Source organism: Lolium perenne, chromosome 6, assembly GCF_019359855.2.
Source record: "Lolium perenne isolate Kyuss_39 chromosome 6, Kyuss_2.0, whole genome shotgun sequence".
In the NCBI taxonomy this organism is placed as follows: Eukaryota; Viridiplantae; Streptophyta; class Magnoliopsida; order Poales; family Poaceae; genus Lolium; species Lolium perenne.
In genome coordinates, this window is record NC_067249.2 from 1,767,389 (window position 1) to 1,780,634 (window position 13,246).

The 13,246-nt window shown below is 44.6% G+C and overlaps 1 protein-coding gene across 1 annotated transcript; it reads right to left on the reverse strand.

The window, feature by feature from the left end:
- Positions 1–2,983: 2,983 nt before the first annotated feature.
- Positions 2,984–12,568, reverse strand: LOC127309049 (E3 ubiquitin-protein ligase UPL3). The gene is made up of 18 exons (XM_051340032.2): positions 11,646–12,568; positions 11,461–11,571; positions 11,224–11,340; positions 10,983–11,150; positions 10,713–10,874; positions 9,800–10,039; positions 9,587–9,708; positions 8,052–9,444; positions 6,797–6,892; positions 4,887–6,443; positions 4,523–4,753; positions 4,340–4,444; positions 4,158–4,238; positions 4,011–4,079; positions 3,787–3,915; positions 3,557–3,676; positions 3,282–3,474; positions 2,984–3,191 (listed from the first exon to the last, which is right to left on the reverse strand). Exons 1-17 carry the CDS (start codon positions 12,357–12,359, stop codon positions 3,409–3,411), a joined length of 5,481 nt encoding a protein of 1,826 aa, XP_051195992.1. The 5' UTR covers positions 12,360–12,568; the 3' UTR covers positions 2,984–3,191; positions 3,282–3,408.
- Positions 12,569–13,246: the final 678 nt, after the last annotated feature.

The window sequence follows — 13,246 nt, forward strand, 5'->3', positions numbered from 1 at the left end:
CATGCCCTAAGCAATAAGTAAATATTATAGTTGATCTCAAACAAATATAAGTTTAACTAATAGATAAAAGTTCCTGGGCCTCCGCTGCACCTGAGCTAACTCTATCGCTTTCTACCAAAAATATTCTCAACTGTTTGAATATACACAATTTACATGTATACAAAATAATGGCATCCTAATTACTGCTGAAGCAATCAGCAGAATTATGATTCAGAACAAAAAGAGAATGGACATAGGACATCTTCTTTGATTTTAACTTAAACCAGGTTACGATAAGCATGGACAGATGGGAAAATAACTTCACATATATTATCTAAGATCTACTATCTGGAGTGAATTCAAACAACTAAACAGAGTTACAAGAAAATATAGCAACTGTATTGGAACTATTCAAAGGAATTTATTTGCATAATTGAACAGAGTTCTGGGGTTACAACAGCAATTACCATTCATAATGTTTGCAAATGTCGAGTAAGCCACGGTGTAGGACATGTCATAGTAAAGATCGAAGCCATCCACTAGTTGGGCTTTTGCCTTTTGATCAAGCTGAAATGAGGAGTTGAAAAAGTTTAGAAGCACTAGATTAAGGAAGCAACACACGGTTCTAAACAACAACACTAACCTTCGGATCAATTTGCAATATCTTGACTTTTGGCACAATGCAATCCAGCGGGTTATCATTTCTCTCGTCGGAGAGGAAGACCCGCTTTGGATCATGAGTGTGGTCATCCACCAACTTGGCGGTCGAGATCACTGTGTCCTCGGGCCGGAAAAACCAGCGGCAGTTGAAGTAACATCTGTGGTCGGTTCCCTCGAAAATTTCAGTGATCCTTCCAATATAATCAGGCTTTTTTTTCCCAGCCTATACAGGTATAATGACAAAATTGGAATCAGAATAATTCTACCAGCGTGCGCAAACATCTAGCATATAGTAAGGAATTTACAGCAGCAACCATAAGAGGTGTCGCCATTACCAACACAAACCGATATGGAAATTAACTTTATTTTGAACAAAGAACTAGAGTATTCATGTTTTATGCACAAATACAATTAGGTAACCATCAATTTTACAACAATAAGCATACGAGACAATCATCATTTTCATAGCAGCAAGCATAAGAGACAATCATCAATTTCATGGCAGCAAGTATATCAGAGTATAATCAATTTCATAACAGGAAGCATAATTAGAATCACATGAGGTGTGGGGAAGAAATGCCATTAATGAATACAAACAGAGGTGAAAAATCGCTGTGAGCAGAGAACTATAGTAATCATGTCTAGATGAAAGAATTGTCAAATTGACAACAGCAAAGTATGCAAACATCTAACACATAGTGAGGATTTGACAGCAGCAACCATATTCATATCCACAATGATAGGTGTCACATGGATGCAATTTGTGACTAGAAATGCCATTAAGCAATGCTGCAAACAGGTGGAAATTCATTTTGTACAGAAAACTAGATTATCATCTATGCTCGTGGCACAATTAAAATTAAGATGAGCGAGGATTTAACAGCAGGAAGCATAATTGCAATGATATTAGGTCTAGAAACAGACCATCACTATGAAGGCACAATTAACATGAAATGAGCAACTATTTGAAAGTACAAAGCATAATGGCAATCACAGCAGGAGCAGAAAACAGAGCATCACTATGAAGGCACAATTAACATGAAATGAGCAACTATTTGAAAGTAGGAAGCATACTGGCAATCACAGCAGGAGCAGAAAACAGAGCATCACTATGAAGGCACAATTAACATGAAATGAGCAATTATTTGAAAGTAGGAAGCATACTGGCAATCACAGCAGGTGCACAAAACAGGGCATTACTATGAAGGCACAATTAACATGAAATGAGCAACTATTTGAAAGTATGAAGCATACTGGCAATCACAGCAGGTGCACAAAACAGGGCATTACTATGAAGGCACAATTAACATGAAATGAGCAACTATTTGAAAGTAGGAAGCATACTGGCAATCACAGCAGGTGCACAAAACAGGGCATTACAACGACAATACGATCAACATCAAATGAGCAAGTATTTGAAAACCAGAGGTCGTGGAGCAGAGCATACCCTCACATAGACATTGTCCCCCAAAGTATAGATGATTTCTTTCACCTTGGCTGCTTTGTAATGGCATCTTGCCTTCACCTCCTCTTCCTCCTCACCATTCCTGATGTACCGAGCAAAAATTGCACAAATGACATTCAGCACAACGTCCAGAGACACAGATACTCGACAAGGATCTAGGCAGGATGCGTTAATTGCTTGTTGCCAGCTCGCTGGTAGCGCTTGGGCCAGATCGCGCGCGACGTGGATGGGAATTGGGGAAGAGGAGCCCACCCGCGGTAGGGTTTACGAAGAGAGCGAGCGCGGCGGATTCAACTTCGCACCGTTTTTGGAATGACTGCCTGCTGTCTGCTGTGGAGTACACACGTACTGTGATGTACTGTTAACGTTGTGTTCTCAATTTTCTTTTTCTTTTTTTTGGAATTTTTTTTTGTTTTTGCGCCACTCTAAATTTTGATATTTTGCTTTTGCCCGTCGGTTCCTGGTAATATATCCTTTTTACCTCTCTAGGTAACAACGAAATGATAACTGTGAAATTTCGTTTTGCTTTTGGCCATTTTGTTGATGTTTAGCTTTTGCCCAGCAAAAGCAAAATTGTCAAAAGGCAAAAGCAGAATTTCCCCGCAATTTTGTCGAAAATCCCTAGGAATTGAAACCCAACAGCGAAAGATGGATATGGACGGTACAGCGAAATTTGGCCAGAGTTGCAACATGGAATTTCCCTCCCGCCAACTGTTTCCTGGTTTCAATTTCAAGCCCATGCAAAAAAAAAAAAAAAATTACTAGATGGCATGAATTATGCCCCAGGTTAGTTAGTATGTGCTTGCCCAGCACAACGGAAAGTGGGTAACAGAACTAGGCTGTGCCAGCAAACAAGAGCTGAATGAAACTTCGCCGACAAAATCACAAATACACTAGAGCGCATTTATTACTGGTTTACACATGTACACATTGTCTAACACAGACACAACATTCTCAATCTACAGATAGGACACAAGGAATAAATCCTTGCAACAAATATATACTCCTTTTATTTACAATGTACTGGAAAAGGTGCTCCTGACACTTGTCGGCCCTTGCTCAAGGCTCGCCTGTTTAGCATAATCAACTGAAGACCACAAACATAAACAGTGCATTAGGAGGGAAAAGAGAAGGTCAGTATTACCAATAAGAAACATGACAAATACCAGCACCTAACCTTCCAAGCTTTCTGCGGAGCAGCTGGGTAACCTCAAACTATGTTATTACAGACAACGAAGAGACTAGTTCTGAATAAAATTGATGGGCATCCAATGGCGGATGGCCTGTATGTTAGTTTTATGAGATCACGATAGATCAAAAGATCCGCGGCCTTCTAGGATGGCGTAGAGCAGCTTCTTGTGCATAACTTCCTGCAAAAACGCCCAAACAGGCCAGTTAATGCAATGCATCACGATGCATTAAACAAAAAGGTACAGAACGATAGAGCCATACTTTTGTGGAATACGGGGGTAGTTTAAGATAATTGGCACACGTCATGACACTGGGCAAATCATCATCTGCAGCATCTGTGATCCCGGTTGTATTTGTGGTACTGACGCCACTCGAGGGGTGCTGACAATCAAAAGAGACATCACCAAGTTAAGAGAAAAGAATCATGGCACACAATAATAATGATAATTAAGGTGTATATATGTGACAACAGCAGATTTCAAGAAAAGCACCTTTCGAACTATAGTAAGCTTGGGACTAAGGGCAGCTAAGCCACCAGTTGGAAGCCGAGAAGCACCGGTTACAAACTGGCAGAACGCATGCTGCTGATCAGGGGTAAATTCCGCCATGATCTCAAGTAGCTGCGAACAAGCAGAGGATCAATGAATTATATAATTTACTGAAGGCCAGATTCAGATAACCAGATTGACGGTCACATTAAAAGGGGTGCACTTACATTTAAGATTGCAGGACTTTTAGCAGTATACCCATGATCAAACTTTATGTTATCCACCAGTGATTCCGGCTGCAACAATGCAAGCTAAATTCAGTAATAAAAATTAACAAGGTACAAATGAAACCAAGAGAGGGGATGAGGCATTACCTCCCAAATTTCTTGACGACCGCATATTAGATAGTCAAGCTCTTGAGGTGAAAATATTTGGAGGGATGATATATCAAAGACCTAAAACAGAGGTACACACGATGCGTTGAGGCAAAATAAGTGACTTTCCAGACCTACATAAAATGACTAGGAGTTGATAAACGAGCAAAATGAGGTCGCACCTGGCTAAATCCTGATCTGAAAGCTTCTACCTGCTTCATTATCCCTGACTTCACCGTTGCATTAACTACTAAATCAACATACTCTTCCAGGTTGTGGATATTAACCTAGAGGATACAATACCATTATTCATTACCCCCAATAAGAAGAGAGCAAAAACCACAAAGATAAAACAGAATGCTTACAATTGTGTTTTGCTCGCCTTCTTTAAGAACATAATCAGGATAGCCTGGAAGGGTAAAATCTAAACACAGGTCTTCGATACGAGCTCCACGGAAACGCAAGTCTTCAGCTTCCAGCTGATTCTTGCCAGAAGTGGATTCAAGGAACCTCTTACGCTCAACAAGAACTTGCAGTTCTTGCAGTGTCTTTCCAAGCTCGGCATCAAACGAGATGATGTCAAACAAATCAAGCTCCTAATGAACAGAAAACATTTCTAAGTTAAAAGTGGAAAACGGAAAAAACTTCAGCGATAATAAGCTCAAGTAGAACAAAACGAAAAAAATGAAAACAAATACTGTGTTCACGAATAAGAGGATCTGTACTTACTTGTCCAAGTGCGAGCTTATAAAAAGCTGTGGATAAAGGCAAATCCAAAAGCCTTCCATCTTGCAAGACTTTTGCCACAACTCGACCAACCAAGCGGAAATACTCGATGACTTTGAATAATCTGCTACCCTCTGAGGCATCAACATTAGATGGCCAAGGTCGAGGAAATAATCCAAGAGGAGCTTGTATCAGTTGCCTGCCTTCATCAGAGCTGAGTTCTTTTGCAGGCAAATCATCATCAGAAGAATCCAGATGGATCACACCGTTTCTATCGATTTCCATTTCTGAATCGGAAGGTGAACTTGATCTCCATAATCCCAACCGAGCACTTTGTAGTTCATGGCCCAAGAGTGTGTAAAACTCCAAAGTAGGACCCAGTCCTGTCCCAACCTCACCAAAGTACTCCACCTCAAGAACCGCTCTCTGACTCGAGAACATCTCCATAACTTTTGCAGCAGAATCCAGAATACGGTTACGGGAAACACGGACTTTCTGGCGTTGCAACCTGCCAAACCGGACCTCTCTTTCGCTACCAGAGTTCTGGTTATCACCCTGTTGTTGCTGAAGCCGATTCAACGCCCGGGACAAGCCAAAAGCTGTGGAGTGGAAATACTGCCTCCTCGTTTCAAAAGGAAACAGGAAGGGACAGGCTTTCGCCATCTGATAACACCAAGAAGGTAAACTGCCGCTGCAGAGTGCAAGGACATCCTGCATCTGCCGAGCAAGCTTCGGCGTCAGCTTGCTATTGACAAACTCTTCCGAGGGTACCTTGGTTCCAGTTTCATATAGCTCATCCAGGGTAGCAATCTTCCCCTCGGCAAACTCATCGGATGCTGCCAGCGCTCTTAAACGAGGGGATAACTGATTCAGCCCCTCTAGTACACGTAAGAGTGCTAGAATGTTGTAAGTTGAGTTTGTTTTCTCCAAATCACATGGAAGTTCTCCTTGTAAGATGCTATCGAGAAGGGAAAGCTTGTGTGCTTCAGAAGTAGATCTGTAAGATTCTGATTTTGCGTGCAATGAGGTGGAACCACCCTGGGGCCCCTTCTCAGGTTGGCCATCAGCCTTCTGGTAAGTGATTGTAAACACGTCACCCCAGAAGCGGTTCCCATCATTCGGTAAGTCGGATCCATTAAACCTTTCTTCATCGTCCTCATCAAGCATCAGTTGACGCTGGATGGCTTGATAGACAGTCAAATTTTTGCTAAGCTGCTTCCCACCAGCCATGAATACAAGTTTGTTGCGCTCATTTATGCTACCTCCAAGTGACAAGCCACGCCGATCGCGACTACCTCTAACACCACGACCACCAGCAGAAGTAAGCCCAGCCATTGTCGCAGCAACAAATGACATCGCACCTTGAGATCCAAAGGCACTTGCACTTCGAAATTCAGCGGCATTTGTTCCCCTACTGATAATGTTTCGAGCACTGGAACCAGATGACGGCTGTGCCTGGCTATCACTTGCAGAACCAACATTAGAGACATCAGCGTCACCCAGTTTCACATCATGCACCCCATCTTCAACGCAAATAGGAAGAGAACCCTCTTGGAGAACCTGAGAGTTTCGACAAAGTTATTTAATTAGACATAGAAAAAAGTAAACAATTTTCAGGCTGTTCCAACAAAGAATTTTATGTGCTAAGCATGGGCAGATCTTAAAAGCCTGACAGACGACTTCAGCATCTCACAGCTTATAAACTCAATAAACTAGTTTACTATATGATAAGCCACCCCCACTGCATTTGTCTTCTCTGCGGATAAATAGCTTAGATATAGTAGTCAAGCAGGGAAAATGTAGATCGACATGGTGAGGGAGGGCAAAAAAATAGGCAGACTAGGTGTCTAGATTATCTCATCGTACAAAAGTCTACGAAAGAAATTAAAGGAACAAATTTAAAAAACCATCACCTCATGATCATCATCTTCATCCTCGGAAATGTCATCATCATCGTCAATCATTAAAGCATCGTCAAGCTCAATATGAGATGTGTCCAGCTCCTCATCCTGCACATAACAGAATAGAAAGGTAATACTTGGCAAGGTTCCAGTGCAAGTACAACTCCAAATATTATCCTCGGATTTCTAACTGTCAGCTTGGTTGACAATACAGTGCATAATCACACATCATAGCAAATTATACAACAAAAGATGGTACCAGTGCATGGCACCATTGCTCGAAAACTACACCACAACCAGGAAGGTGAAACAGTATCTTCTAACTACTTCAGTTGTCTATGTCAATGGAGAGCTGCGAGTCAGATATAAAAGGTGGGGAGGTGCATCTTTTCTTCTGCACATACCTTCCCTTGGTGCCCTCAGTAGGAACAGCAGAAATGTACACAGCATGATGCCCAAATATAGGGGTGCTCAAATCCAGCTTTCCCCAAACCATCTAAACCGCCATATTCATTTTTTCGAACTGGTTTGTCGCTTTGGTAACAGGCGTAGAGGGGAAATGAACTAGCCATTGCATGCCAGTTTTGGTTGGGTTGAGGAGAACACAGGATTGAACACCACTACCCAAAGAACATGCATTTTTAGGTATCTGGTTACCAGCCAAGGGTATGTGCAATGACGGTGCTCTCTTACACGTCTTGAAACATGAAGCCCTCGGTTTTCTTAAGATGACTTGCATGATACTCACGAACAGTTTATTGCTACAATTTCCTAACGATGACACTACATAAAAAAAAATATTTGAGTGCGTTTCTCTTAGCTTGGCCCTTCATCATTTTTTCAAGCTCCCCCAATGATAGTGCTTACCTTTTCATACCTCTAAGCTGAGGATTTGAGGATGGCCAACAATTACTTAATGGTTAAGGTTCACTTTTCTATTAACAGAATGTTTTTATTCTAGTGCAAAACCAGTAACTAGCCGCAATCACACATACAACTTCCATTTGCCACTAATCAAGACTAACTACTCACAGGAATTTTCGAAGATGTAGTTTAAAGCCCCTGGTTCAAACACAGCATGACAAAAAAAAACAATAGGAAGTTATCTTTTCTTAATGATTTACTACCATTCGCTCTATCTTACTCATTTTTTAGTGTCGAAAATTACATGAAATATGCACTTGAATCTTACAAAGCTACACTGAAATATAACTAATTAACTACACCCTGAAATCTCGTGTTCATGTAGAGTGCAATAAAATCATACCTCAGAACTACTGTCACCATGTGTTTGCTTCATGTCCAAATCTTTCTCTGAAGCAGCTTTTCTGCGGGTAGAATTCCTTGTGTTGGGTCCCTTCGGTTCAGCTGAGCTCGGTTTGACAACAGCTTTGCCTTTTCCTTTAGCAGCACTAGTGCTTTCCTCCAGAGTCTCTTTATTAGATGTACCACTACTTGCAGCAGATGACTTTGATCTTGTCGTTGGACGCCGGACAGACTGAGCTGATGCAGGTGTTGATGCACCATCAGTAGCTCCAGGTGCACCAGATTCAGAATTATTTGCACAAACAATTATAGGTTTCGAAGCAGCCTCACTGCGCTGAACTCTGGGCCAAAGGAATTCTTCAACAGCTGCTAGACTTGCAAAGGGATCAATAAGTACAATATTTGATGAATAATCTCGGAGTGATTTTTCGCCTTGAGCTCGACACAGGCGCAACTTGAAGGGTTGAGCCAGAGCACCAAGACCTGAGGTTAGACGAGAGCCTCCAGTACCAATTCTGCTAGACTGGCTGAGGACAACAGGGAAACGTTCCAGTGAACACAAAGCGCTTTGCAGTTTTTGGACCAAAAGTGCCAACGGAGTTTCACTCCTTCCATGGTCAACAGAAAGGGCAACGGATATGAACAACTTGTATCGCCTAAGCGCCTGCTGGCGAAGCTTTGGTAGGTTAGCTTCAGACACCCTTTCTTTCCCAAATGTCCCGCATGACAGATAGTTGAGAAACGCAGCCACAACTCCGCTCCTGACGAACTCAAATGTGGAAACACCATTAGCTTTGCTCAGCTCGGAGAGCATTTCAGTTACTATCAGGTCTAGTTGTTCCTCCGCATCATGCGAAATGTCAAAATAACTAGCACTCGAGGCCTTCGATTTCCCTTTTGCTTTCGTTACGACATTTTCAGTTGCAGAATTCAACTTTGCGGAGAGTGCTCTTAGTTTAAGAAGGTCGTCGGTGACTCCAGCATCGCTGGAACCATGGTCAGAAGGGAAGTATTTTTCTTTGAATGCCTTCGCACGGTCGCTTACTTCAAAACGGAGACTCGTGACTGGAGCTTCTGCCGAGCATGGTGAGGTACTAGCAGCGTTTGATGCATCTAACAAACTGCTTTCTGTCGCTGCAGCAACCCCACGTCGGCGTTGCCGTCTAGGGCGTGACGACATAACAGAATCGCCATCCTTATCTTGTGATGGTACTTGAGGAGGCACTGTATTTGCGGATTCCGGACATATAAGTGCCTCCACAGCATGAACAACACCTTCCCTCACAAATAACTTGGAGAATGTCTCCGGGAGTTTCTCCATCATAATTTCTGCTATCTGAAGAGCAGGGATCAGCACCTGTGGATCTTTCCAAGCAAGAATGCCTGCTAGGAAGCTGCCAGGGAAATTCATATAACTCAGCAAGGATCAGAAAAGAAGAATTGTATATTGGGCGGTACAATAAATGATAGAATCCAATGTCTGAAATCATCTGTAAGAAATGAATCACACATCGAAATACAGACTTGTATCAGTACCTGGATATGTTTGTCGTGCCAAGGAGCGCCTGGATCATTTCAGCGGAGCTATAGCACATTAATTTCCCAATGATAGATAAGCACTTATGACGTATTGGTGCATTTACGCTTGAACCATACACCTGTAAGATAGCAGATGTTATTAAGTACGAGAATAAGTAAGTCTAGTAAATTGTAATTACTCATCAACGAGATATAAAAATGAGCACGCACCTGTGTCATTACGGGCAATAAGTCCATACCAAACTGTTTTAGAAGTTCGGGGTGCTCACGCAATAGACTCTCATGACCTGACCTTTCATTTTCTGTTGAACCAGCCCCATCATGTTTGGCTGTGGCAGGTTTCCTTGTAGAAGAGCCTTTAGCAAATACACGGCAATGTGTTGGTAAAGTAATTATCCCCACAGGCAAATGCGGGAGCAAATCATCAGCAAGGCTCACGATCTCAAACATCTGCAGGGTTAAAGATAAATGTATGAACATCCGCGCAAGACAAGCATGGAAGCATACATCACCCACCCTCCGGACCAGACACTTGTAATTATTTTTAATCAATGTTTCAGCAGCTAAGCAAGAGAAGATGTAGCTGCAGAAAGTATTATAAATTTATTTATACACCAGAGTCACCAACAAAGATATTCTTTTTAACCTCTACGAGACATGGCTGCATAGGATACATGATTTACTTGCATATTTATGTTCCCTTTCGTGCCTCCTTAGAACAAATCAAAGGACTTGACACAGGGAGCCTAAATCAAGGATGGTAACTAAACTGATTAGTCATTCATGCTCCTAAACATGGATTTTACTTGGTTCTAAATATGTTTTCTTTCAGATGATAATCTGCATGTTCATCGTCAAGACAACTATGGACTAGTTTACTACATAGGCACCTGTCTTCAGGAAAGAAAATTATGCATGTGTATGTTAATGGCAGCCCTCGAGAATACGTTTTCTTTACGAAGTGTGTGAGTTATGGATCAGGGGTGAAAGAGGCAATACCAGTACATGGGTGATGGCTAAAGTCATGTTTCAATAGTAATACATACAGATTGGAACTGAATTGAAGATGTAAAAAACTAGTCCAAAGGCTAGCACCACAGAAGAGTGAAGTAAGTGTAATTACCTGATCAGCAGGCCTCGACAAAGCTGGGGCAACAGATGTTCCAGCAACCAAACCAGACCCTGAAAGAATATCTTTAATAGTGCCACTAATACCAAGCAGAAGGAGTGTTTTGGCTGCCAACAACGACCCACTTGCACATGTTGAGAGAAGACGGATTAAACCCTGAAAGGATGCCCAACCAACAGTCCATATTTAGCATGATTTTTACAAGGAAAAAAAAAAGTAAACGGTACGGAAGAATAACAAAAGCACATATCTGTATGTGTATACCGTATATGTGGATGTACTCAAGGATGTCTGGCCTGCGGAGTTGCTGATGGAAACCAAAGTAGCTGCTTGAGCGACCAGCCCATGATTGCACAACTCATCCAGCTTGTCTGGATGGTGAGCAAAAGCCTCGGCAATGCGTGTTAAACAAACAGAAGCATGCTCTAGTACCTGCGGAAGAAGAAGACGTTGAAACAGATGTGTATCCCCTGGATGGACAGGGTAGTTTAGAGTTTGAAGGCACCTTAGAGTCGTGGTGGTGTAGGAGATTAGTGAGCAACGGCACGGCTTCCATGACAAAGTCGGACGCATCGGATGGCAGCTTCCTGCAGATATTAGCAGCAGTAGACAATGCTACCCTCTAGAAGCATGTCCACCCACCAAGGAAACATACATAGAGTAAGCATCCATAGGAGGAGTATTTGAAACAGTTGAAAGAAACAAGAGCGAGAGAGAGAGAGAGAGAGAGTTGAGTTGGAACCTGAACACCAGTGGAGAAGAAATCAAGGTAGGAGAGGACAGCCATTAGTGCACCAGCTCTCAAACAGGCAGTAGGATGCTCCAGGGAGATCTTCCTAAGAGCTTGCAGAGACTGGGAGTAGAGAGGAGGGCATGTTTGTTTGTTTGTCATGTGAAGAAAATTGTAAGCAGCAGACCAAGAAATACCTGCTCCGCTAGGTCCATGTACTCGATGGTGAGCAGCCGCGCGCAGAAGCAGGGTATGGCCCCGTAGTGCACGACGGATGAGCACGCGGACGGTAGGACATCCACGAGGTTTGCCAGCGCACGCGCCGCCAGCAGCATGACGTCGGGGCTGGCCCCTGCGTGGTCGTCGTGGTCGGGGCGCCCCAGCAGGCCGACGAGGAGCGGCACGAAGGCGTCGACGGGGAAGGCGGCGAGGGAGTCCTCGGTGCCGATGGAGAGCATCTCGCAGAGCTGCATGAGGCAGGAGAGCTGGAGCGAGGAGTTGGAGGAGTCCTGCAGGCCGGCGAGGATCCGCTTGAGCTGGGCGGAGGTGCCGGAGGAGGAGGCGGCGGAGGCTGGCAGGAGGTCGTCGAGGCCCGCGCCGAGGCGGCGGAGCAGGCCCTGGAGGGCCGTGCTGGCGGAGGTGAAGGAGGGCGGGAAGGGGGCCGGGAGGGCGTCGGAGTCGTCGTCGTCGTCGGAGACGTGGTGGTGGTGGTGGTGCGGGGCGGAGGTGGAGGTCGGGTCCGTGGGGTCCTTTCCCTTGTGGGCGCGGCGGCGGGAGGACGGGGACGGGTCCATGGGTGTCGCTGCACGGCGGGTGCGGGGAGCGGCGGTGGGGATGGGGGCCGGGCGTGCGCGCTTGGAGGCCGACGAGGAGGAGGAGGCGGCGGCGCGCTTGCGGCTGCGTGTTTCCATACAAGCGGCGGGCGGGCGCCTAGACGGGCGGCGCCAGCAGAAGCGGGCGCATCGGCGGATCTGCGGCGAGGCCCACGGGACGGAATCGATGCAAGGAACAATCGGTCGGAATCCCTAATTGCTGGATTTGGGGATTTTTGTTCCTTCACCAGTGAAGAAGAAGAAGAAGAAGAAGAAGAAGGCGAGGCGAGTGATGACGACTTTCGGACCGGTTCTCCCTCTCACTCCTCCCTTTCCCCACTTTCTTTCTTTTCCAGTAAACATGTCCAGTGTTAGGCTACCGATTTTTTTTTAAATAATAATACACTTTTTATTATTAATTTCAGGAATAATATTCGTTTTCAGGAATTTTCAGAAATAATACACCGTCGGGGTTCCAGAACCCGAAACGAAGAAATCGGGGTAGAGGAGGCCGAAACGGAGGGAATCTGGCGTGCGAGCCCAAAGTCGGGGTAGAGGAGCCCGAAGCGTGCCTGTCGGCCACGCGCGGCCCGTGTCGGCCTGTCTCCTGGCCAGGAGCAGTTGCTGTCGGGGCGTGGAATCCCGAGGAGCGAATTTCGGGCTCACTGACTCCGAGTCGGGCAGGGTCACCCCGATTCGCGGGAGAATAAATGGGCGCGCGCTGCTGCTGCTGCCTCGACTCTCTTCTTCCTCCTCCAGCTCTCAGTTCATGTGCTTTCTCTCTCTCGTTTGCTCACAGTCCAGCAGCGTTTTATCTCATTTCTGAGTGATTTGTCCAGCTATTTGTTGTAGTTTGACCACCAAAAGCTGTAGAATCACCTGATCTATACATGGGTTAGTTTTTGAGGCGTTTTGGTGGAGGTGCTGTTGGTGGTGGTGGTGGTGGTGGTGGTCCTGGCACCGCTGCGTGGTGGTGCAGCTGCTGC

Bases quoted from the DNA above. Each gene is read 5' to 3' on its own strand.
- LOC127309049 (XM_051340032.2), bottom strand. From the start codon at position 12,359: ATGGAAACACGCAGCCGCAAGCGCGCCGCCGCCTCCTCCTCCTCGTCG. The intron at 9,709-9,799 runs GTGCGTGCTCAT...GCTATCTTACAG, and splicing joins TATTGCCCGTAATGACACAG to GTGTATGGTTCAAGCGTAAA. The intron at 3,475-3,556 runs GTATGGCTCTAT...GCGTTTTTGCAG, and splicing joins TACCCCCGTATTCCACAAAA to GAAGTTATGCACAAGAAGCT.